Here is a 26022-nt window from a genome sequence, read left to right as displayed (position 1 = left end):
AATTTTTATTAATACTCTTAATATTTTTATAATTCATAGTTTACATATAAACTTTTAAAAGATTTAAATAAGGAAAAATAAAAAAAAAAATAAAAAAATAAAAAAAATATATGTAAAATGACCTTTCCACGTTTTCTCTTAATAGAGTTCTCTAATGGTATTGAAAAACGGATACGAATTTGTTTTTTTTTTTAAAAAGCTGGAAGTTATTGTTTCAGCAAACCTTGGGTGTGAAATAATCTTGTTCCCTTATAATATTTTACAAGGGCTATGACTATAAAATACACCAGTAAGATTGTCTTATCCTCAGAGATTCCAATCAAATTGTCTCCATTCTCCAGTCATTAAATAATTTCTTTTATTTTTTAAGTTGAATATTCAAAAGTTGGGCAGAGGGTTGATATCGGATGATATGACACTGGATGGCCTGGGATTAACTGAGAAGGACTCCAGCTTTTCGTTACAGGTTTAAACAATTGCACAATAATTTTTCTTTGAACAAGAGAAGATTTTATATCTTAGTGTCACTATTAAAACAATAGTATATGCTGAATATTTGAATTTTGTGATACTTTCCTTGATTAAAAATCTTGATAATTGTCAAGTGCTTTTCTATATATTATATATATATATATATATGAAATTATTTTATTTGGGCAAGAAGTGTCGGTAAGGTCATTATCTTAGTAACTTACAGAATTATTAAAAAATAAATAAGGACAAATGTAGTTGCTAGTGGTACTTATAGTTTAATGCAACTTTCATATACATGCATCTTTCATTCTTATAATAATGGGAATTATTTATAACAGATCATTTAGCAGTACTGCAATCCAAGAAGCAACAAGTTGATTAATCTCACTTGCACATCTCAATTATTCATGAAAGCAATGCATCTTTTTCTCTCTGAATCAGAATAAATTTTCAATAATAATTGAGCTTTTTCTGGGTAGCAACTAAGACCAAGATATGCAAACTCTTGTCTAGAGAAAACATGAAATTCTTGTAATTGACGAACACTTTGTTTATAAGATATTACGCTTCACACATGTAGATTTTGCTGGTAGATGTTACCCATAATTTGAGTTTATTTTATAAAGAGTCATTTTTAGGGTTTGGTTCAATAGTAAAAGTCAGTGTTTGATTTATGATGATAATCCTAGTATAAATAAATATATTATTATCTTGTATTAGTGTGATAACAATTCTATAGTAAAAACATTCAGTGTAACAAGACAAATAAGAATATAATGAATAGTAATGACTATATTCGATGTAACCCTTCTTGAATGAATCAAGATAAATCATACATATTTTTCTTTTTCGAGTGTGACTATTTGTTTTATCCATCACATACACAATTTCTAACCAAAGTGAACTACAGGAAGTGTGAGGACACATGTTTAAGCACACTTCTTAAATAGGTAGGAGACTTTTCAAATAAATGGTTGGTAAATTATGAAGAACAAAATAAGCAGAATTACTGAAAAAGCAACACAAATAATGAAGGAAGAGACTACGTTTTGCATCTTCAAATCATATTGATTCAAACAGTGGTGGGAGGACATTGTAATTTATGTATTGGACGTTTTTATTTTTTATTTTTTACTTCTTGATCTTTCTTCTAAGTTCTAAACAAAGAGATAAACTTGATTTTCCTTTTGTTTAATTTGGTATTGATTGAGATTAGGTTTGCCCATTCATTTTTAAAAGATTCAAAGGACACACTTGCCTTATATATTAATCTTTCTATTTTTGTCGACTGATTTTGTTGCATGTTGATTGTTAATATGCATATCCCATCCACCACTTGGCTCTCACTAGAAGCGTCCGAGTTACTAGACAATAAACCTTGCTTTTACTTTTATTTGTATCTTTTTGTTCAATACACTAATGTCTTTAGCAAAACTTTGGTTCAACCATTTGACTGCCAAGAAATTTCTAATAAACTAACGAAAGAAAGAAGACTCTTTATGTATTTATACCCATTGAGAAGAAACACCAAAAGCTCTAATACGAATTTTGTTAAACACTACTACCTTTTTTCTTGAAAAACTACTAACATGCAAGGAAATTGAAACAATCTTCCATCCACTACAACAAATTTTATAAAAGATGGCGAAAATTCTGGTGTTTCAGAAAATCAAAAATTTATCCTTAAAAATCAAATATTTTATCTCTAAATTGAATATTTGTTCGCGTTGTCATTTTCTATTCTAACCTTATTATTTATTAAGTATCTCAAGTAGTTGAATAATTATTCATCTAATTATGATGTATCGGAAAAGAAAATGCACCTTTTGATTTGCGATTAGACATTAGGAACAATTGTATTGATTATGAATGTGTACTAAAAATGTTTAAAGGAACTATTAAATAATTATTTAATAATTGACATATAATTTATTTATGTCACAATAAATGTAAAGGGTATGACATTCATTGTATTTTTTTAACATTTGTAAAATTCTATAGAATTCATAGAACGCTCATTCCAAAGCTTCAATTTTAGGTTATTTTAAGTGAAACATGATCACAATTTTGGTTGTTCAATTATTTGCTAGAAGAAACCTAGACATAACACACACATGTTATATGATTGAAGTATTTGATTTCATCAATCTATTTCATATGGTCTCAGGTCATTTTATAATAAAAAATAATCCGTTTAAGTGTTGGAAGAATTTGAAGCACTTGTTAACCTTAGAATGTCTATTCCTAGTTTGGTTATCAAGTGTCAAATAATAAGTTTTCTTTTAGTATATTTAATTACCTTTTATTATTATTTATTTTAGGGTAGTATGTAACCTCTATTAACATTATAAGTCACTATTAATGCAACATGATATTTGGCCAAAATGATAAGAAAATTCTCAACTCTTGGCCTTGGATACTCTTTTTGTAGGAGAAAACTATATGGTTCTATATTAATATAGAAACACTTTCATAAACTAAATTTGGAGCATTAATTTCTCATAATTTTGGTCTCCTTAGGATCTAATTCCATATATTTATGTTTGCTAGAATTACAGATTCATTTAAACCCTTTATTTTTTATAACATCTTTGTATGTGTGTGTGTGTGTGTATATATATATATCATGATCTGAATTTAGCATTTCGATTTTGACATGTCACAGAAAATTGAATTAGGTCATTCAAGATTTAAAAATCACAAAAATAACCAAATTATATATGGACTTTTTTTGTCAGATTGGTGGGCTTTATTTTGCCCAAAATGAGCCCAACTTTATGCGTTAAAATATGAAGGATAGCCCTGGGCTCATTCTAAAAATAGTAGGCCTACTATTAACATCAACGTAGAAAAGGCTATTCGGTCCAATTTGTTTAAATGGAGTTAGGATTTCTTTTAAGGCCAAAGGACTATTTCCCACCGAAGGATCGATGTTTTTCCAATTATCTCCTATTTAATTTTAAAAATTTTAAATACTCACCTATGAGCAGTTAAATTTAACGGTAGTAAGGATAAAATTATTATTTTATCTTAATATTAAAAATAAACTAAAATATAATCTCTTTTTCCTCCCTTAAACTTTGAAAAGTAAAAGTTTTCTCTTAACCGAAGTTTTAAAAAATGACAGTTTTCCCCTAGGGTTTGGTTTCCAGATCTTCAACAACATTGTCAATCATCTATCCCTCTCGAAGCTTCCTCTCCCTTTGGCGGTCTCTCTCCACCTATTTGGACATCCGTTTGGCATCGATCTTCTTCTGAAAGACTAAAAGCTTCATCCCCCGACGAAGCTCTTCGTCTCCCATCGTCTTCCAAGCCTCATTGAACGCCAATTGGGCATCCAAATGGGTGGAGAGAGACCGTCAGAGGGAGAGGAAGATTCAAGAGGGATAAACAGTCGACAACAGCACCAGATTTGACGTTGGAGATCTGAAAACCAAACCTTAAGGGGAAACTGTGATATTTTAAAACTTAGGTTGGGGAAAAACTTTTAATTTTTAAGTTTAGAGAGAAAAAATAGATAAGATTTTAAGAGGGCTAGGGTTCTATTAAATTTAACTACTCATGGGTAGATATTTGAGATTTTCAAAATTAAACAGGAGATACTTAAAAAAACAACAATCCTTGGGTGGGAAATAGTCCTTTGGCCTTCTTTTAACCGAATTCAAAATTACATTTATTTTTTAAATGAATTCAAATTTTAACTTAATAATTCTGAATTGAAATTGAGTTAATTTTTTAATATTTAAATCAATCTTAAATTAAACCATGATTCTATTCAATATACATCGAATCTAGCCCTAGTTCCTGAAAGTCTTCCAAATGAGATCTTTTCTCACAAAATCTTCTTGCAGTTGTTAACCCAATATAAACATATTTTAATCCTCAATTCAATTTTTCAGTATCTGTCCCACCAGATAATAATAATAAAGACGCCATCTTTTTCCATGACCAACTAGAAGGCTTGTAAATCCAAAACCAACAATATCATCTCACCCACCGCCAGGGCCACCAGCCTTGAAAGGTCCCAATAATTAACATTAATGTTCCTATTCAAGATGAGCTCGAAAGAGACCCTGGCTTTTCCATGGCGAATTCGTTTTCACGGTCTCAATCATATTATTGTAAACCATACAAAAATTATCTCTTCGCTCGTATAATTTTGTCTTATATTTTTCACCAGAAGTATACGGAACATTTACCTTGTAGGCATCAGCGATAACGACTACTAAGAGATGCCTTGCCGTTTCTCAGAAAAATATAAAGAAAAACTCCATAATTGGTTTTTCAGTGAATAATACAGGAAAAGACAAGTAGTTGGCACTTGGGTTATACCGGAATCTCCAGCTGAAAGGGCCGGTGTTGTGATATTATCTGTCTTTGACTTGTTGTCTTTGTTCTGGTGACAAATTTAACAATTATATTAACGAGCCTTGAGTAATTAAGATTCCAGTTTATTACTTCTAGCAATTATTTGCAACATCGACAGAGGTGGAACCATGGCGGAAGAAAACCTGGTTTGTGGAGACCAGAGATGGTCACTTAAGGGGATGACCGCTCTGGTCACTGGTGGAACCAAAGGCATTGGGTTAGTATGCTCGGAGTGAGCTGATATTTGTTTCAGTTTTTGTGTTCTTAAACCATTTTTGTTATTTTGTTTTCTGGGTTAGTGGGTTTGAATTTGATTGTGCCTATACATTACAGCTATGCCATTGTTGAAGAACTAGCAAAATTTGGAGCAATAGTGCATACATGTTCTCGTAACCAGAAAGAGATCAATGAAAGGATACAGGAATGGGAAAGCAAGGGGTTTAAAGTAAGTGGCTCTGTATGTGACCTGACATCTAAAGCCGAGAGAGAGAAGCTGATTGCCACTGTATCTTCTGCTTTCGATGGCAAGCTTAATATTCTTGTAAGTATATTTAGCTCCTAATTATAAAAAAGGAAAAAAGAAAGAGAGTAGAATTAGGTCATTTAAACAACAAAATGTTGACAACAAAACAGGAACACAATTGGGTTATTACTCACAAATACATAATATTTCCTCAGGTGAATAACGCAGCACTAGTTTTAATGAAAACAGTAACAGAACATACTACTGAAGACTGCTCTATGGTAATGAACGCCAACTTTGAGTCTCCTTACCATCTTTGTCAACTTGCATATCCTCTTTTGAAAGAGTCGGAAAACGGGAATGTTGTATTTATCTCCTCAGTCGCTGGCACGGTGGCTCTACCACTGATACCATTATCCGCATATGCAGCATCCAAAGGTATGCTAAACACAGCTAGTTCATACTTGAAGTTGAAGGCTTTACTCGCACTTCACTAACATTTTGTACTATTATTGTTTTTCAGGAGCAATCAACCAATTAACTAAGAACCTGGCATGTGAATGGGCTAAGGACAACATTCGCACAAACGCCGTTTCACCATGGGCTATCAGAACTAAACAAATTGTACTCTTCCCCTGTCAACTCTTTTAAATAAACAGGTATATATAACTTTCACTGAAGTAATATACTTTGTTTCAGGATATGGAGCAGCTTGCTTCTGAGGAATATAAGTGTGTAATAGCTCATACACCAATGGCACGGCTAGGTGAACCTAATGAGATTTCGTCTCTGGTGTCATTTCTCTGCATGCCTGCCGCTTCATACATCACAGGACAGGTTATTGTGGTGGATGGGGGGTATACAGCAGGCGGTCGTTGACAAACAACTCTTCCAAGCTCATCAGAAATTTCTGTCAGTAATTGTTCAATTAGGATTCAAAGTCTCGGACGGCTGAAGAAATCTGTGTAATGGGTTGTTCATATGTTGGAATTTGTAAGCTAATATTCATGTCACCAATTGCAGTTCAGAAAATCAGAACAATTATGTTTGAGTTATGAGTACGAACCCATGTTTATCAATATATTGCGAATAACATCAGAATGCCCAATGAACCCATGATATTATAAAAAATGAAAAATTAGTAAAAAGATAATCAACCATTTATGTTACTTTATTATATAAATATTAATAATAAAAAGTAGTGAACCAAATGTCCCATAACAACTATTCACAAAGTAGATCATTAAGTTTGGGTTTAGTTGGTGGTATAATTGTTTAAGTCATTCTCCATCTTTGATTCTAAATTGAGTGGTGTTTGACTACATCAATAGTTTAATGGATTTCACTATTCTCGAAGGAAATAGAGAGAATGGGACATTCTCAAAATTCACAAAATCATTTTCAGATCGCCTATTTTTCCAAATCAAAGCGACACTAAAAGAAGTTTCCAACGAGGACTTACCGAATGATTTCCAATCAAAATTTAGAAAAACTTAGAAAGTATTAGATTCTATTTTAGGTTAAAATCTGATAACATATCTTATTGAAGAGAATTGGATTTGAGTCAAACTAAATTTGAATAAAGATCAATTCAAATTTAACTCAAATTTAAAACAGTCAGCTCAAGCTTAATCCATAATATACTCAAATGGGTGATAAGTTCATTAAAGAAATGGTCAAAAAAAAATGGTTGACAAAGATGAAAAAAAAAGAAGAATTGTAGGAGAAAAAAAAAGTTGTAAACCAAATGAAAAATAATTGGAGAAAATGAATTTATTGACTTTCTAACAATTTGATTGAGTCAAATTGATTTGATTCGAACTCAAATTGAGACTATTTCTAATCAAATTTAACTGATTTGAATCAAATACCCAACTACTAAAAAGTATAGACATAGAAACGCTGAAATGAATATGGGAAAAACCATATTTTTGAGAATATAGGAAACTAAAATTGGGAAAACAGTAAATATAAAAAATATGGATGTTTATTTGTGAATATTATTTTTTAATATATATTTTTAATAAAATAATCCAAAAAATTACATTTTACTGTAAAATGGTTAAAACAAACCAACAAAACAAAACAAAATATATGTTATTAAAATATAAATAAAAGGTTATTAGAATTTCTTACAATGTCTAAAAGTGTTTACTTTAACCGGCAATACTCAAGAAGGATTGGTAGCAAGTCTGTCATAAATAAAATTAGAAAACTCAAGAAAAAAAATGAGTAAAACTGCAAAAACTCTTGATTATCCGATCGATTACTAAAAGAAGATTTTCTTTAAGTGATTGAATTTCTTTTTTCAAGTAACTGAACCGAAAGAGGTGAAGAGATTACCGATTTAGCTGATTGATTACTAACGTAAGACTTAGAGACGATGTAGAACCTGGAAAGGAAAACGAAGAGAGTTGAATTGAAGCGAATAGGTTAGTAATATCCAAGTTAGGTACCCAAGACGTTTCGGAAACCTGGGAACTATACCCATCCAGCGTTTCCATGCATCATAGCCCAACCCCCGCTTAGCTTAGATCCACCCTTAGAATCTAGGGAAGCTCTGGTTGTCTGGAAAAACCAAATTAATAGGCAAGACAACAGAGCAGGCAACTGATTAGTCAATAGTCTATCTATTACTAGTAAGGTTCTGTTATCAGGGAAATTGAAGTTGACACGTTAAGCCTGAAATTTCCTTTGCTCCCATCTGCTTTTTCATGTCCCAATGTAACCGGCCAGGTTATTTTTTATGGTGAAGGATTTACATTTACTTCAAATCTAAGTGCTTGGAAATTAATTGATGGTTTCTTGAAAGGATTCGTACCCATAAAATAATAAAACTTGTTGGATGTACAACCACTAGGATTCGGTTGTTGCCATTGTTTTAATCAATTAATACACTCCCTTCCAAGTCTAAGACCAAGTACAAACTGCAAATTCCCTCCTGGCTGATGTTGCAGGAAACTTGAAGCCTGATCTAGTGAATGGGTCAGCAATGGCAGTTTGCTAAATGACAAATAATTAATAAACAAATAAATTTTCCTCCTCATTCATTGGCCTGTAGATTTGTTGACGCTTCGCTGTTAGCATCAATTAAATATTGGAGATTTCTGGACACAAAGATAGCCATCTTCATCGAAAGCTTGGCAATTGTTTTGTTTTACCATCCTGCCAGCGATGCAACAATTTTTATTTATTGTGCATCTTATCCGGATTAGGTAGTACATCGTTAACTTAAGAAGATCTTTGTTCCTTGGATCATTTATCTTCCAGTAAATTATATTTTCCGAACCAATGTTTCACCTACAAACCTTATTCACCCCTAGATGATATAAACTGTCCGTTACTGAAAATTATTTTGAACAAAAATTAAAAGATGATTCCTTCTAAAATATTTAACCTTTTAAAAAATTTAAAAACTTACAAATCAATCCCTAAAATCTTCTTAAAACTCTATTAGCACCATTTTTTTTCTATTGTCACGATCTCATCGTTGTTAGTCCACCCCGTTATCTCTTTTGTCATGATAAATATTGTCATTAATGACAACTTTTAGTTGATGAGTTGATCAATTTATCATTGAATCAATCAATGATTGATTCAACGATTAAACTGAAATCTATTGGTCGAATGTAAGAAAAAGAAATGAAGGAGGATCAATGTTCATAAGATCTTTGCATATTCCACCACAATTAATTATATAAAAAATGTATAACCAGCCATGCATAGAGAGTCTCACATGGGATGTTCAAGGAGGATCTCGCCATCTTGGGATTCCAATACTTGAAACCTCCTCCTCCGGCAACAGCAATAGTCTTCTTTAAAGACAAGTATATAGGATTCTCAAGTCTTAAAATCATTTTTTAATGCATGTTTACAATTTGACTGGGCGTGCCAATTACCATCCCCGAAGAGTTTCCAGAAATTTATTGTAATCATCGATGCATGCTTAGATGAATGGACAAATTGGAGGCCAGGAGTAAGAAATTAGAAAGTCGTTGGAATAGAACAAAAAATAGATAAGACTTAAAAACATGAGTCTTCTTCTCAATTTTTTATTACGGATTTTGCAATATTAAGACAAGTGATTGAGCTATTATTAATGGCAAGTAGATTGCCTCTCATGGCTTACTGAAATTAGCCAACATTCTGCCATTGTTGGAATTATCTTATCCAGAAGTGGAGCTCAAACATGCAGTAGTTTAAACATGGCCGGTCGATTTTTGACGTTTACCCATCTTTTTTCTAAATTATTTATCCCAGTCAACCAAATGTTCAAATTGTTTAGAACTTAACGAAATGATAACACATTTTGAAGTAACCATACACCTAAAAGACAAGATAGATAACATAATTTGGCATAAAACTTATCATATACAACTAATTTTAAGTATCTAATTAGATACTTAAATAATGTGTTATTGTATGATTGAGTTATTTTGAATTAAAGATAAAATAACATCAGATCACATGATGATACATATATTGAATATATATGAGTAAAGAATATATTATAATCACAAAATTATAAAAGTACAACACTTTCTTACATGTCATAAAATTTGTGACACCCTCACATATTTTTCTCTCGTATGAACTACCTGATTCTCAAAATATTTATAAATGAATAGATATAAATAATTTTTATTAGAAATACTTTCCTATTAGCAATTGAATTATTATTTTTTATCCAATTATATAATTGTATATTCCACCAATAAGAAATTCTAATCTTACTAAAAAGAAATACTAGGTTATATCCTAATATGAAATATAAATATTATCAAGTAATTATTTAACATTCCCTTATAGTGAGAGTTTACAAAACTATAATTAAAGACCCAACGAATGAAAATGCTTGTGAGAACAACTTTTAATAAAAATATTTATACATTGAGAGACCGTAAGAACATGGAGAAGACAAAAAACTCATCAAGCAACCATTTCAAAATGAAGTGAAGATCAATATCGATATGTTAATTGTGCACATGGAAGACATGATTTGTAGTCATGTAGAGAGTAGACTAATATTGTCACATAGTAGTAATGGAGAAGCATGCAGGAGAAAGTTAAGCTTCATATAGAAGATAATGGAACCAACAAATGCCAACAACAACAAGAGTAAGAGTATGATACTCACACTCTACACTAAGCAAGGACACGACAACTCACTTGGCAATCTAAGAAACAAATTATGTCCAAAATAAACACAAAAGATGGTGATAGATAAATGAATGTAGACATCGATATCTCAATCAACATTAGAATATGCTAAGAGATGGAGACCCAAAGTCATGATAAAAGGTGAAACCACGAAACATGGTGTTTGATATTGTAAGACCACAACCATGCTATGATAGGGGAATAAAAGAAAAACTTAGATAGATTCTATATATCTCATCCAAATTTAGGATTAGTTTCACTTCATTCTAAATTAGATGACAAGGCCCTTGAACCCAACAATTTCTTAAAGGCTTCTCTCTACAATCAAGTCCTTCTTAGAATATTTTTATAATGTTCGTACTTTGTAAATTCCTATTAGTGTACATGTGGCTTGTATTTGCTTGATATATGTATATGTAAACTTAAGCCAAAGTGGTTTAGTTTAACTTATGTAAAGTAAATGAAATCAAAGTAATAGATTTTCTCTCTCCTATTTTTCGTTTTCATCTCAAAACCATTTTCTCAATTCTTGATTGATTTCTTGATTTGGTCATTACAATCATGTTTATGGTATTAGAGTCATCCGACAAGTGTCTATGATTGAAAATACTCAAATACCAGTCTTTGATTCTTTCTTTGTTCCTAAGAAAGATGTTGAATTGACGAGCATCTTTATAAACCCTAACTCATAAAAAGCTCTTTTTCTCTGTCAATCTCCTTATCAGGTCTATAGACCATCTCACCAAAGCTGTCAAGATCAAATTACTTATTTTGGAAATATCAGGTACTATCCAATGTCGCAAACAATTATTACGAAGAGCATCTCATTGGAGTGTTATTGCAACCAGCCTCGTTCATTCATGTGAGGTCCGAAGATTTTGGATCTTCAACGACAATGGCAAAAAATGTCAATCTTGAATATGTTATTTGGAAACGGTTGATAGGATGTTGATTTGTTGGCTTATCGCATCAATTTCAAAGGAAATATTTCTTATTGTGTCTAAATGTCACTCTACGACTAAAATTTGAAATTCCTTAAAGAAAGAATTTGTTAATGCCTGAAAAACTCGAATTTTACATATTAGAAACCTATTGCAAACAACTAAGAAAGTCTTACCATTGAAAGTTATGTCTCCAAGACAAAAGGGTATACAAAGACTCGTCATCATGTTTGTGACTTAGAGATTATTAACCACATTCTTAATGGTCTAAGACCTAAACACAATGTTGTGGCGGCTAGTTTAGTCACTAGGATAGAATCTAGTTCTAAAACTCTCGGTCTTCAAGATGTCATGTATATTATGTAAAAGCATAAGTTGAGATTTAGGAAAGTCAACACAAGTCTAAGCTCTAGTATAGCTTTTAAGTTTCACAGTGCATCGGCTAACACAACTAGTCTGATTAATCCACAACATCAATCTCCTGGTAGTTATTCTAGTGAGCAATTAAGTCAACTTATAGTGAGTTCAACATATGGGCAATGTTACAATGAATATGTTGCTTTAATACCACCACAGAGTCAATTTAGGTCCACTTATCAACCTAAACTGCCAAACTTAATAAACCATCCCATATATCAACCCAGATATCATTATAGACATTCCCTTGTCATCAATAGAGGAAGAGGCAAGGGCAGATTTTTTGGGAGAGGTGGAATAGTCTGCCATGTGTGCCATAAAACTGGGTGTACAGTTGCATAGTGTTATCATAGGTTTAATACAAACTACAACAATCTTGCCATCATAACACACTTCCTCACTGGTACACCCGTTACATTTAACTCTTTTCAACCTACTCCAGGTTCTAGATAATCACTCAATCCCTACCAAACCAATCCCTATTAATCACACACTAATCCAAAACCTTACATACTCTCTTGGACCTCTTTTGCAAAACACCACCCCTACAATACCTCATCCACCTCAATCTAATTCCAACTATATTCTTACTGTTTCTCAAAATCATTCTCATCTTCTTGGTAAAAATCCTTAGGCCTATTGTACACAGAATATTGCATAATCACCTCTCGCAACTTAAATAGCTAATCTTGCCACTATTTAAGATTGCTTCTGGTACATAAGTTTAGGTGCAACTGATCATGTAACTCTTGACATATCTCAGCTAACTGCAGCAACCAACTACAAAGGGAATGATCAACTTCAAATTAACAATGGTGAGTCTTTAAACATTACTCATGTTAGTCATGTTCTTATATCTAGTCAATTTCATTCTAAAGTTATTTACCTCAAAAATGTATTTTGTGTTTCTCATATAACCAAACGTTTACTTGGTATTTTAAAAATTGCAAAAGACAATCAAGTTATTGTTGACTTTTATGCTAACAAGTGTTTGTTAAGGACAAACTTACTCAGACAATACTACTATAAGGGCACCTTAAAGATGGTTTATATCAACTCAACATTCTCACTTATACAGTATCTCAATCCTACTTCAAAGATATCTTAATAAATAAAGGAATAGAAAAAAAAAGTACATGAATTATACGGATATAATATGACAAATAATAAAAAATACTTTTATAAAAAAGCACCCATAAAATTTGTATATAAGAAAAGTACAAAATGTATATATACAATTTAATATTGTGTATCGTTAATAATATATTTCTAAAAATACGATAATATCATAATAATTTTAATACTTTTTATAAATTTTTTATTAAAAATAAATATAATAATTTAAATATAAAATATTTAATTAATCGTCAAATATAATATAATATATAATTAAAATTTTTTAATGTCTTTAATTTAACCAATGAAGCACAAATGAAGTATTAAGAAACAGATTCTCTCTCTCCTGCCAATACCCCCACATTATCCTCGACAACTTCTCTGGGCAAGTTTTATTGGCCGTACAGATCGAACGGTTACAATTAAACCTTGAGTTCGAAGAACAGTCCGTCACAATCGAGAGAGATGTCAGAGAACAGAAGTCTAAGGTGGTCTCTTAAGGGAATGACTGCCCTTGTCACCGGCGGAACCAGAGGAATCGGGTTAGTGCTGCCGTCTCTCTTTGTTGGTTTTCCTGAATGTTTATCTTCCATTTTTGATGGTTCAAATATTTTTTCTGTATTTGCTGGCCTGTTGAAAATATGTTCATGTATAGATATGCTATAGTGGAAGAACTTGCGGGGTTTGGAGCCATAGTACATACATGTTCACGTACTGAAACAGAGCTCAACGCCAGGATTCAAGAATGGGAGAGTAAGGGGTTTAAAGTAAGTGGCTCAGTATGTGACCTCAAAATCAGAGCTCAACGGGAGAAGATGATGGAGAGTGTCTCCTCTTTGTTTGATGGCAAGCTCAGCATCCTTGTAAGTTCAGCTATATGTCTCAGTCATGGTTTTCCTGGCTTAAAATTTGATCAGTAACAGAAAAATCTTAGGTGTTTTCAAGGACTTTCTAATGATGATCAATTTGCTAGGTGAATAATGCTGGCACAGGTATTCCAAAGGAAACACTAGAATACACAGCAGAGGATTTCTCAACTCTGATGGTTACCAATTTCGAGTCTGGTTATCATCTGTGTCAACTCGCACACCCGCTTTTAAAAGCATCTGGAAATGGAAGCATTGTGTTCATCTCCTCTGTGACAGGCGTTGTAGCTATCCCTCTGTGTTCTATCTATGCATCAACTAAAGGTAAAGTTGAGTTCAGTTTTGACCTATCTTCTGTTTACTTCAATTTTACATATCTGGTCAACAATTTTTAAACAACAGGAGCAATGAATCAAGTCACAAAGAACTTGGCATGCGAATGGGCAAAGGACAACATTCGAGTGAATTCAGTTGCACCATGGATGATCAGAACCTCGCTCACTGATGCTGTAGAAGTATAGATCTATCCCCTGGATCCTTTATACTTTTCACAAATCCCTTGAATGTTGTTTCTGTGGAATTTCATTAAAGGCGTTTTATATGAGAGAATATGCTACAAAGAATCATGTGCTTTGGTTAAACGTTCACAGGATTGATGAAGTTAAAGTAGTACATTGTTCTCATTAATGTACACAAATCTATTGTTTTTGGAAGAAATGGTGGTTATATTAACTGTGTTGTCTTTCTCTATCACAGGGTGATTCCAAAGCGAAGGAATTTATAACTCGCTTAGTATCCCGAACTCCTATCCCCCGTATGGGAGAGCCTGATGAGGTTTCAGCAGTGGTAGCCTTCCTATGCTTTCCGGCTGCTTCATATATCACTGGGCAGGTTCTGTGCGTTGATGGAGGATACACCATATCTGGGTTTTAGACCAACTCAAAAATAAAAATATCTTATCTGTTTCGAGCTAGTTGTCTTACAAATAAGAGTATATGAGTATTAATTTGTGTACTACTTATAATATATCATTATATGATTATATGTTATTTTATCTCTATATCAAAATTACTCTATCATATATTGACACATTATCATTAATACATAAATTAGTATTTATTGACGGATAGTTTTATCGTTTTCTTAATAACCTTTGTTAATAAAGAGAAGAGTTTCCCTGGAGTTGTTGTATGTCTACGCTTGTATTGAATGAAAATTGAATACAAAGTGTAACAGTTCTTTCCTTCTGCTTAGATTTAGGGGGTAAAATCTTGTATAATATGAATACATATATTGGAATTCTTGGGACTGATATCAACTGGACATGAAGATGATATAGTTGTCACTTTGCACAGCATTAATTTTTATTTACAGGTCTAATTCAATCTCAGAAAATCAAAAAGAGTTTAAACAAATGACTTTCTCAATCTTTTTGAAGTTTTGATCGCGGCAGCCATGTCAATTTTTTCTTGTAGAGCAAGTGAGATAGTCCTAGAGAATCGAAAAGAAAGGCTATGACTTTTAACTTCGTTTCTGTAATTTATATTTCTATGAAATGCCTCCTCTGTGGTTGTATTTTTATAATGAAATTTTCTGCATCTTTCCTTTGTTTCAAGATGATTTCTTTTGCACTCTACAGGTCATTAAGGTGACTTCAATGTTTTTATTTATTAAGTTCAAAAGCACCTGTAACATCTTCTTTGACAATTTATCGTTGTTCTTTGACAATTAGAACATTTTCTGCTACAATTGAGAAATTAGAACATGGCAGAAATCAGAAAACAAAGATGGGCTTTAAAGGGCATGAGTGCCGTTGTCACTGGCGGAACCAAAATTGAATGAGCTATGCAATAGTGGAAGAACTAGCAGAATTTGGCGCTACAGTTCATACATTATCTCGTAACCAAACCTCAACATAAAGGGTTTTTAGAGCTGAGCGGGAGAAGCTGATGGAGACTGTCTCTTTGAAGTTTGACGGCAAGCTCAAAATCCTTGTAATTTTAGACATGGTGCCTTTAGTTTCAGGCTTTGCAGAATCTGAGATTTTCTCATACCATATAATTTTCTTGCCTTTTTTTTTTCACTCTTTTCAGTTAAACTAGAATTAAATTGAAGGAGAACTTCAACAGAACTGAAAACCAGAAGTACCCCATCATGCTTTGCTGAACTGCCTCACTTTATTTGTAAGAAATGGTGCTTACATTACATTAATACATTTAATTTTTCTTACATCAGGGAGATTCCAAAAACAGTGAGATAATGAATCATATGATCATTCCAATCCTCGTGACCGGAAAGCCTAATGAGGTTTCAGCGGTGGTGGCATTCTTAAGCCTCCAGCGGCTTCACATATCACAGGGCAGGTCTATTGCATTGATGGAGGATTCGCAGCATAAACTGATCCTGATCTTCCAGCTTCTTCTACCCTAACACGATTTCCGTTCATATTTAATATATCATTATATGATTATATGACTAAGTTTTACTTTATCTTCTTAAGTCAAATTCAATCAATAACATGATTAAACATTGTTCGAATATCTAGAATGTAGTTTTATTGTTAACTAATGAGTATTAACTTTATTTCTGGTTAAGGCTTCATACTTACTGAAAGGATTTGTTAATTAATACGTCAGGTTCACTTTAACCACTGTAGCCCAAGAAAATGTTGCTCTTTAAAGAGTTTATTTCTAACAGGATACATGCAATACATGTTAAGTAGTTATTGTATCTAATAATTATCAACTAAAATCAATTAGAGGATAGATAAGAGATAAAGTTCCAAGATAGCACAAATTCACTTGATGATAATATAGATTGCATGGTGTAATACCCTCAGGTATATTCCAAGGGCAATTATGTCTTTTGACCCTATTTTGAGATTTTTCCATTTTAAATATATATATATATGTATGGGTGTGTTTATATATATATATATATATATATATATATATATATATATATATAAATACAAAAAGACAAAAAAAAAAAAAAAAAGAAAAAGAGATAAAGAGAAGGAGATAAAGATAAAAAGAGAAAAACAAAAGACAAATCAAGAAACTTCAAGACTTTTCCATCATTTCTCGTCCATATTCCAGCAGCCACCATTCTTCATGCTTTTTCTTTGTTTTCTTGAAGAAAAAGAAAGGATTTGAAGGAGTTTGGAAGACAAGAAAGAAAATGAAGCACTTGGAAGCTTTGGTAACCAAAAATCTCCTTCATTTCCCTTTATCTATGTTTATATGCATGTGATGTGAATATGTTAGTGTGTTTTGGTATTGATTTAAAGTGGTTTTGGTGATAAAGGAAGCAAAACAAAGAGAAGGAAGCCAACTTGCAAAAATTTGGCTTGAAACAAGGTAAGGGGTATCATCATTGATATCTTGCATGTTTTAGGCTTTTGGTTCTTTGGATCTATGTTATAAAGGATGATTTTGAAGTTGGGAAATGTTGTTTTGCCATTTTGGGTGTTTATGTGTGTGATTTTGTTAATGGCAGAGAGTTGTATAATATTTACAGTTTTATCACTGAATTCGTCCCATGTTTTGGCTGTCTTAACTGATGAATTATGAGTGCTATTATATCTTTTTGGAAAGCTCTCTGAATTCTCTTTTCAATGATATATAGCTTGTATAAATTGGGGATCATTTGGATTGTTAAATATTGTATGAACCACAAGGGCTGTTTTACCACATAAACAGAGGAGTCCGTTTTTGGTCACTGATTTCATCTCACGTTTTGACTGTCTTATCTAATAAATTATGAGTGCTATTATAGCTTGTTGGAAAGCTCTCTGAATTCTATTTTCAATGATATATAGCTTGTATAAATTGAGGATCATTTGGATTGTTAAATATTGTATGAACCACAAGGGCTGCTTTATCACATAAACAGAGAAGTCCATTTTTTGTCACTAATTTCATCTCACCTTTTGACTGTCTTATCTAATGAATTATGAGTGCTATTATAGCTTGTTGGATATAGTTTGTTGGAAATATCTTTGAATCCTCTTTTCAATGATATATAGCTTGTATGAATTAAACACCGTTTGAACTGTGAAATTGTATGAAACAGAAGGCTGCCTTATCAAATGAACAGGGTTGTGAACAATATTTCACAGTTTTGGAAAGGAAAGGAAAGGAAAGGAAAGAAAAGAGAGAAAAAGAAAAGAAAAAGAAAATAAAGAAAAACAAGAAAATGAATTTGGGACTCAAGATTCAGGGGTCGTCTCAAGAATATGGTCTGGTGAATTATGAATAGATTTAGATGGAAGCAAGATTAGTAAGATATAAGACACGTATGCATGTTATGAATTATGAGGGGATACTTTACACTACACGTCCGCAGTAAGACATAGACCCCCAATAGGGTCCGCTCACAGTAGAACATGCTCGCAGTAGAACTCAATTCAGATTCAAAAATGGTGTAGTGAAAGAAAGAAAGAGAGCTCGAGCTTAGAAAAGTGTCAAATCTCTATAGTTAGCTTCCATAAAGTATCAAATAGACACTAAATGAGACAAAGTATGACCTAAATAGTAAAGAATGAACTAGATTATCCCCTCGATTTCTTATAGGGGTTATGAGTGAGGTTGAGTCCTAAAAGTGAGTTAGAACAAGAAAGGAAATAGTTTACTTAATTTTTCCCCTTACTGAGTGTTCTTATCACTCACTTTCTTTTCTTTCATGATTGTAGGTATAGGTGATCGAGGTAGCTGCGAGGCAGGGTCAGGTAAGCGAAGATAGATCCGACTGGAGCAGGTTATCTCTGGTTTATATTACATGCATACAATGGCATGTTCTGGTCGACTTTTGACCTTTTGAGATGATTGTATAGTTGTATATGATTACTTTCTGCTTTCAGACGCTTTCAAATGAGTTTCATATGAATATATACATCTTTTGTTCGCTTCCAGATTTTCAGTTTTCTTGGAATACTTTCTAAACATTTTTAGTGATGCGTTTATTTTAAAGTATTTTAAAAGAAAAAAATTATATAGACGCTCCGGATATTAATTCGTAACATTTCTTCTTCGATGGATAGTACTTCTATGGAGGAATGTTACACATGATATTTATATAGTATTCTAAATTGCTTTTTAATCGTTAAAAATAATTTTAGAATTTGGAATCTATTTTGTACTCTAGATAATACTGACCAATTTCTAATTTTAATTATTTAGCAATTTTATTTCTAGTCTTGGTTTATAAGCGATGTCACAAAGTTCTAAGAATGCAAGAACTCACTATCTTATGAACTTGAGTATGTTGCCACTTCAACTGTATGTCAAGCAATTTGGATATGAACAATCAAGAAAGATTTACACTAAATTCAAGAAAAAACAATGGAGGTTTTTGTGACAATAAAGCAATAATTTCAATGATTAAAAATCTCATATTTCATTAAAGAACAAAGCACATTAAACTTTATTTAATTAAAGAAGTTGTCACTAAAGGATTGGTCAAGATAAAATATTGCTCAACCAATGATCAAGCCGTTGATGGATGACTTTATCAAGGGACTTAGCTATACCAATGTAGTTTATTTGTTTACTCAACAAATGATCAAGTTGTAATGGGTTAAATAAGCCTCCCAACTTGGTCCCTAAGTGTCATTTGTCCATTATCCCATAGTTTCTCTTTATGTATTAGCTAGTGGGTCTTTCTTTAATCTTTATTGTCACTTTTACTTTATGGGTTTAGTGGATGCAAATCATGCGCATAATGTGGAGTTTCCACTTCCATCCAATTATTCTATTTCAAGGAAAAACAAGCTTACTTGCAACTCTACACTCTACACCATTATTATAACCAGACGCATCTGCCATCCTGGAAAAACACAAGAGTCACCAAACATTTGATAAGCTTTGACATGTGGAAGCCATGCAGCCTTTCATCTGTCAATGGGGGTCTGTTGTTTCTACTTTTACACATCCACTTTAGTTCATATCTCCAACTTCTAGTCTTCGATCTCAAGAATTTGATTATGGTCAAAGAAGAACATGACTGAAGTAGACATCAACAGCAAAGGAAGGCGGTGGTCTCTCAAAGGAATGACCGCTTTAGTCACCGGTGGAAGCCGAGGCATAGGGTTAGCGACCTCAACATTAACTTTTCATTTTCTTTTCCATTAATCAATTTTTCTGAAAGCCCTGATTTTTTTTATGTTCTTAGATATGCAATTGTAGAAGAACTAGCTGGGTTTGGCGCAGTTGTTCACACTTGCGGCCGTAGCCAAAAAGAACTTGATCAATGTCTACAACAATGGAAAAGCAGGCGTTTTACAGTGACAGGATCAGTGTGTGACCTGTTTTACCGTGACCAAAGGGAGAAATTGATGGAAACTGTCTCCTCTCTCTTCCAGGGAAAGCTCAACATCCTTGTAAGTGTGTTGGGATCTCTCTCTTCTCCAATTTACACACTTTTCTAATAGAAATGATGGATTTGCTTAGGTGAATAATGTTGGGACAACTATCCGTAAAGAAGCTGTGGAATTCACAGCTGAAGATTTCTCAACTATTATGGTTACAAATTTTGAGTCTGCTTACCACTTATGTCAACTTGCACACCCCCTTTTGAAAGCTTCAGGATATGGAAGCATTGTATTTAATTCCTCCATTGCAAGTTCTGTGGCTATACCTCTTTCATCTGTTTATGCAGCATCTAAAGGTATCATTTTATTAACATATTTAGTCATTATGATTCCAGGAATCACATATCAGCTGATCTTTTTATGTTTTTTTCCCCTCAGGAGCAATGAATCAGGTTACAAAGAACTTGGCCTGTGAGTGGGCAAAAGATAACATTCGTGTTAATACTGTTGCTCCTGGCTTAATCAGAACAGTAAGACCGAAAGCCATGATGGTATAAGCCCCTCACTTTTTTATGAATCCATCGAGGTTTTACAATTCTGCTACACTAAATTAAAGTTTCTCTTTTCACAGGAAGATCCTAAGAACAAGAATGGTTATGATGATATGATGTCTCGAACCCCAATGCACCGCCCGGGAGAACCTGATGAAGTTTCATCACTGGTGGCATTCCTTTGCTTCCCTGCTGCTTCATATATCACAGGGCAGATTGTCTTTGTTGATGGAGGATATGCTGTGAGTGGTTTCAGCACTTGAAAAGAATTTCTTCAGCAGTGTTGATGATACTAAAAGTCAATCAAGAGCTTTGATCTGACTCGTTCTTTCTAAATAATGGGCTTCCATCTTGTAAGGACCTAAGTTATATCATATGAATTATGCGCAATCTCTTCATCCAATTAAAAAAAATTTTGAAGTCTTTCAAGTCTTCTGACAATCTATGTAGCATTTAGTCACAGACAAGCTGCAAAAATTTGTAGAAGATTTCTTTGTAGGCTAACCCAAGTTGCAGAAGACTGTAAAAAGATAGACACTATTGAAAGAGACCTGCAAATTCAATTGAAGATGTCATATATAAGTATATAACACCAAATTTCAGCCAGAATCCTGGAATTAAATTAAAAATAAGTGGTTCCTTGCCCCATGAAGCTAGATTCGATCCAGTCTGTCGTTTGCTGCTACAGACCAGCTGCTATAATTTAAATCAATCATTGACACAACAAATTAACAAATAAAGTTTTTTAATCTTTATCATTTTTGTATTGGGAATTTAGGTTTGAAGTAGTAGATGAGTTGACAAGATTTGGTGCACTTGTCCACATCTGCCTTTTCACTCAAACGGAGCTAGATTTGTGTTTACTGGAATGGAAAACACATGGGTTCGGAGTGACCGGTTCAGTATGTGATCTGTTAGACAGTGGCCGGAGCCTTCCATGGGAGGCTGAAATCCTGTAAGTGTCAGGAGGCATAATTCAAATCTGATTTAGATGCTTCAGTTTTTCTAACGTCATAAATTGTTTAACCAAGTCATCAATTTCTTTGCTTCTTTTTTCTATAAAAATATGGGCGATTTATCAAACTTGAGAGAGTTTCTGATGAATCCATAAGATTGCTTAGGTGAACAATTCCAGGATAGCTACCATTAAAAGTGTCGTAGAAATTACGAAAAGAAGATATCTAAACTACAATGCTTAACAATTTTGAGTCAGCCTTAACATCTTTGTCAACTTTCTCACCCTCTCCTAAATTCTCCGGGGACGCATTTTATCTAACTGATAATAGTGCAACAAATTCTAATTTAAATAGAATAAGCTGAGTCAATTCACTAATATGGCTAGGTCCACTGCATGAGTCAATTCACTAATAAGCTGGGCTAACTTTGGTGTGGCCCGTCATGTCTAAATACTAAGTTGTAAACTCGTATAGACTAATAAGCTGAGTCAATTCACTAATATGGCTAGGTCCACTGCATGACTCATGGCTTGGGTTGTGCTTTTTCAGGCCTTAGATTGGATAGTTACCTACAAAATTATATTTTTTAATTATTTTAAATTTATATTATTTGTTAACAGATAAGTCGGAAGATCCTGTTCAAGATTTGATTAATTTGATAAACAGATCATAATGGTCCAACTGTTAATCCCAATTAAACCGGCCGGTCCTGTTGGGATTTAAAAGACGTTATCTTAAATATACAATTAATGTTTGAGTAAGATGGAGCTTTAGTGTGCCTTATTATTTGGTAATCTGCCATAATTCAGAAGTTAGATTTTTTTTCAAACGACAAGATCCCTGCTTGACTGACACAAAAGAAAAAGGATTCTACTTTAGAAATTTGGCCTTGACAAATGGATCCCACGCTAACCATCAATACGTGTAAAGGTTATTGGTTTTGGCCTCTAATTACTTCATATTAATTTACCAGGCTCTATCACAGAGACCATATTACTAAATAAAATGGGAGAATCAGTGATCAGAAGCAAAGAAAGAAGATGGTCTCTCAGAGGAATGACTGCCCTCGTAACAGGAGGAACCCGAGGCATAGGGTTGGTCACTGAACAAATTCATCTGAAAATCCTCTCTTTACTTCTTTCTCAATTTCTCATTGTTCTTTTTTTGTTTTTTGTGGAGAATTTAGGCATGCTATAGTAGAAGAATTAGCAGGATTCGGCGCCCATGTCCACACCTGTTCTCGTAACCAAGAAGAGCTCGATCAATGCTTGAAGGAATGGAAAAGTAAGGGATTTACAGTGACAGGATCCGTCTGTGACCTTTTAGATCGTGCTGAAAGGGAAAGTTTGATCAAAACCGTCTCTTCTGTCTTCCGGGGCGCGCTCAACATCCTTGTAAAGTTTCGTTTCTGTAATTTTTAGGCTGATTTACAAACTTGATACAGTTTTTAACGAATCCATTACTTTGCTTAGGTGAACAATGCTGGGAGGGTTATTGGTAAAACTGCCTTGGAATTCACAGAAGAAGATATCTCAACTATAATGGCTGCTAATTTTCAGTATGCCTTCCATCTCTCTCAACTTTCCCACCCTTTGTTGAAAGCTTCAGGAAATGGAAATATTGTATTTGTTTCCTCCGTCGCAAGTTTTAAGGCTACTTCCCAATTGTCTTCTGTCTATGCAGCATCTAAAGGTACATTTTAATTGAGAATTTGGAACAAATTCCTCCATTAGGATTTGAAGATTCACCCATCAACACATTTTGCTACCAGCTGCAGTTAACCAAGTTACAAGAAACTTGGCATGTGAATGGGCAAAGGACAAGATTCGTGTTAATACAATTGCACCAGGACTTATCGCAACCTCACAACTGAAGTCGTTGATGGTATAAAATCTGCTTTACTTTCTGCAGCCATTATTTGCTTCTTTTTTGAATATGCCTGATTACTTGTAAATTCCTCTTTCCCTTTAGGATGATCCTCAATGCAAGAATTCTCTTGAGCAAATAGTCTCTAGAACTCCTATGTTCCGGGCTGGAGAGCCTGAAGAAGTTTCATCACCGGTGGCATTTCTTTGCTTCCCTGCTGCTTCATACATCACCGGACAAGTCATATGTGTTGATGGAGGATATACTGCGAATGGTTTCAGCTCAACTTATAACAAAAACAATTAAATCCTTCAACCCTGAAGAGCTAAAACATTAGATGATCGATGCTTCTAAATAATGTTATAGTTTCTCAGAAGACCAAGATTGTCTGTTGTCTTAATGACTTTGTAGTTCGTTTTACATGGCTTTAGGGAACTTGTTCGCCTGATATATATCATCGTAGCTGATATGGTTTTAATGTGCAATAGTTTTAGTTTTAATTAAAGATTTGTCACCTCTTGTGAAAAGATTGATAAAATGGCTGCAGTGTACCACAGATAAGTGGCGCCAGGCAAGAAAGGTAGTCTCTGAAGGGGATGACTGCTCTCTTAACCAGTGGAGCTGAAGGCATTGGGTTGCTGACTCCGACTTTTATGCAAATGAATTACATAATGGCTTGGCTCACTAATTAATTAGCCTTCTTTTCGTATTTTGCTTTAGAGAATAGAGATGCAATAGTCAAAAAACTTGCAGGATTTGAAGTAGCAGCTCACACTTGTTCTCGCAACCAAAGGGAGCTTGATCAACATTTGCGAGAACGGAAAGTGTGTTAAATAAGTTGTATAATTTTATCTGATTCAATTCGATTTTAATTTGATCCGTTTTTAATTTAATTTGATTCTGATTTAATATGATTTTAATTTATTGTATATTATTTTTTCAATTTCATTATATTAGATTTCATTTTAGATTATATTATAATATTATAAATTATAAAATATTTTATCAATAATATTTATTCAATTTATAACACAATTTATAATTTTTCAAAGCAAAGATTTGACAATAATCGGGTCTTTGTGTGATGTTACACAAAAACCCTTCTTAATACGAGTATTTATTTGTCATCATTAAAAAATACACTTTCTCTTGAAAACTAATGTACGCGTATTGAACTTTGATGAAAAGTAAGTTTGAAAAGTCTAACTTTTTATTTATCATTTATTTTTTTGTATTGGATTTTGATTTGTTTATGTAAGATGATTATTTTATCTTTATTATTAAAATTTAAAATTTCCTTAACATTTAATGCAAATATCAAATTACCAATATATATTCAATAATATTAAAAATTTATAACTTAAATATCTAAAAAATATCAAAACTTTAAGTAATTTAAAATTTCATCCCCTACATCCTTAGATCCTATAATATTTTAATCATCAATGAGAAAGCAATTGAATCGATCATGATAAGAAAATGGTATTATTGGAAAGGATAAAAGAGACATCATCATGACGATAAAAGGGAGATAAGATACACATAATAATCAATAATGACAAAACTCAGGTGATTGAGACACGACAAGAAAGATGAATTGAAACACGACAAGAAAGACGAGTAGAAACACGATTACTAGTGATGACAAGAGAAAATCAGTGTTGTTAGAAGTCAATTTGACTTGTGAAAAAATAATTTAGATATAATTGAAAAAACACGGGATGACCGTGATGAAAAGAGACGAAGAAGAGAAAAAAAAATAAAAATGCATTTACTAAATAAGAAAAGTGAAAATAATTTGAATAAGAGTTGAAAAAAGAAATAAAAACTAGAAAAATTTGTACAAAATAATTTTTATACTCTTATCATCAACAAAATTCATTAAAAGAAGTAAATACATGTGAAAAATTAGACTTTTTAAACTTATAAAAGAGAAAATAATCATTTCGACCATAAAAATGTACACATTGCAAACAAGTTCTTTCCATGTATACAAACTCATGACCAGTGGAAATTTTAAATTTTAAATTTATATATATATATATATAGCTTATCAGAAGTTGCACCAAAACTTTAACTAAAATTCTAAATCATTGGATGGATGGCCTTGGTTGGTTTATCACTTTATCCATTAATCAATTTGACAAATTTTTCCAACTTACTTTAACGTGCCTAAATAATGCTTGTCTTGTCACATTAGGTCTCTGACCTTCCATCATACAAAAATTTAATCTCAACGACTCACTTTCTGACACGTACCCACTATACGAGGGCATTCAGAAATATGATTAATTTCAAATCACCCATTAATTATAAAATATAAATGAGGAGTGGGAGCCCACCACGTGGCACCAACTAGACAATCTTAGCGAACGAGGAACTACAAGGTGATCTTCCAGAAAGTTCGACAGAATTCGTGGCGTAGAAGGAATAATCCAAAACACGGCCATGATTAGGCCACGTATGCAGACAAATACGTGGCATCCGACGTGGCATATGTTATGTCCCTGTAAATGATACGGCCCTTTAGTTTT

The 26022-nt window shown here is 33.0% G+C and overlaps 4 protein-coding genes across 6 annotated transcripts; all 4 read left to right on the top strand.

Moving 5' to 3' along the window:
* The first annotated feature begins 4687 nt into the window (after positions 1-4687).
* Positions 4688-6386, top strand: LOC123214524 (tropinone reductase homolog). Of its 2 annotated transcripts, none has more exons than XM_044634349.1 (5): positions 4688-5059; positions 5176-5383; positions 5521-5743; positions 5829-5926; positions 6005-6386. In XM_044634349.1, exons 1-5 carry the CDS (start codon positions 4971-4973, stop codon positions 6182-6184), a joined length of 798 nt encoding a protein of 265 aa, XP_044490284.1. In that variant the 5' UTR covers positions 4688-4970; the 3' UTR covers positions 6185-6386. The 2 variants fall into 2 exon arrangements, with proteins under 2 accessions (XP_044490284.1, XP_044490277.1); XM_044634342.1 differs by having other exon boundaries at positions 4691-5059; positions 5829-5929.
* A 6864-nt stretch (positions 6387-13250) lies between these two features.
* On the top strand, positions 13251-15048 carry LOC123214536 (tropinone reductase homolog). Its single transcript, XM_044634360.1, has 5 exons — positions 13251-13481; positions 13595-13802; positions 13913-14129; positions 14208-14320; positions 14562-15048. Exons 1-5 carry the CDS (start codon positions 13405-13407, stop codon positions 14736-14738), a joined length of 792 nt encoding a protein of 263 aa, XP_044490295.1. The 5' UTR covers positions 13251-13404; the 3' UTR covers positions 14739-15048.
* A 4618-nt stretch (positions 15049-19666) lies between these two features.
* LOC123214515 (tropinone reductase homolog) lies at positions 19667-21107 on the top strand. Its single transcript, XM_044634329.1, has 5 exons — positions 19667-19893; positions 19977-20184; positions 20255-20471; positions 20554-20666; positions 20747-21107. The coding sequence occupies exons 1-5, from the start codon at positions 19805-19807 to the stop codon at positions 20927-20929; spliced, it is 810 nt and encodes a 269-aa protein (XP_044490264.1). The 5' UTR covers positions 19667-19804; the 3' UTR covers positions 20930-21107.
* A 137-nt stretch (positions 21108-21244) lies between these two features.
* Positions 21245-24381, top strand: LOC123214503 (tropinone reductase homolog). 2 transcript variants are annotated; one of them, XM_044634307.1, is made up of 6 exons: positions 21245-21621; positions 22596-22716; positions 22809-23016; positions 23095-23314; positions 23394-23506; positions 23594-24381. In XM_044634307.1, exons 2-6 carry the CDS (start codon positions 22628-22630, stop codon positions 23792-23794), a joined length of 831 nt encoding a protein of 276 aa, XP_044490242.1. In that variant the 5' UTR covers positions 21245-21621; positions 22596-22627; the 3' UTR covers positions 23795-24381. The 2 variants fall into 2 exon arrangements, with proteins under 2 accessions (XP_044490242.1, XP_044490251.1); XM_044634316.1 differs by lacking the exon at positions 21245-21621 and having other exon boundaries at positions 22549-22716.
* Positions 24382-26022: the final 1641 nt, after the last annotated feature.

This window comes from Mangifera indica, chromosome 1 (genome assembly GCF_011075055.1).
Source record: "Mangifera indica cultivar Alphonso chromosome 1, CATAS_Mindica_2.1, whole genome shotgun sequence".
NCBI lineage: Eukaryota > Viridiplantae > Streptophyta > Magnoliopsida > Sapindales > Anacardiaceae > Mangifera > Mangifera indica.
The sequence above is the reverse complement of the archived record's forward strand: the minus strand, read 5'-3'. Positions and strand labels throughout refer to the sequence as shown.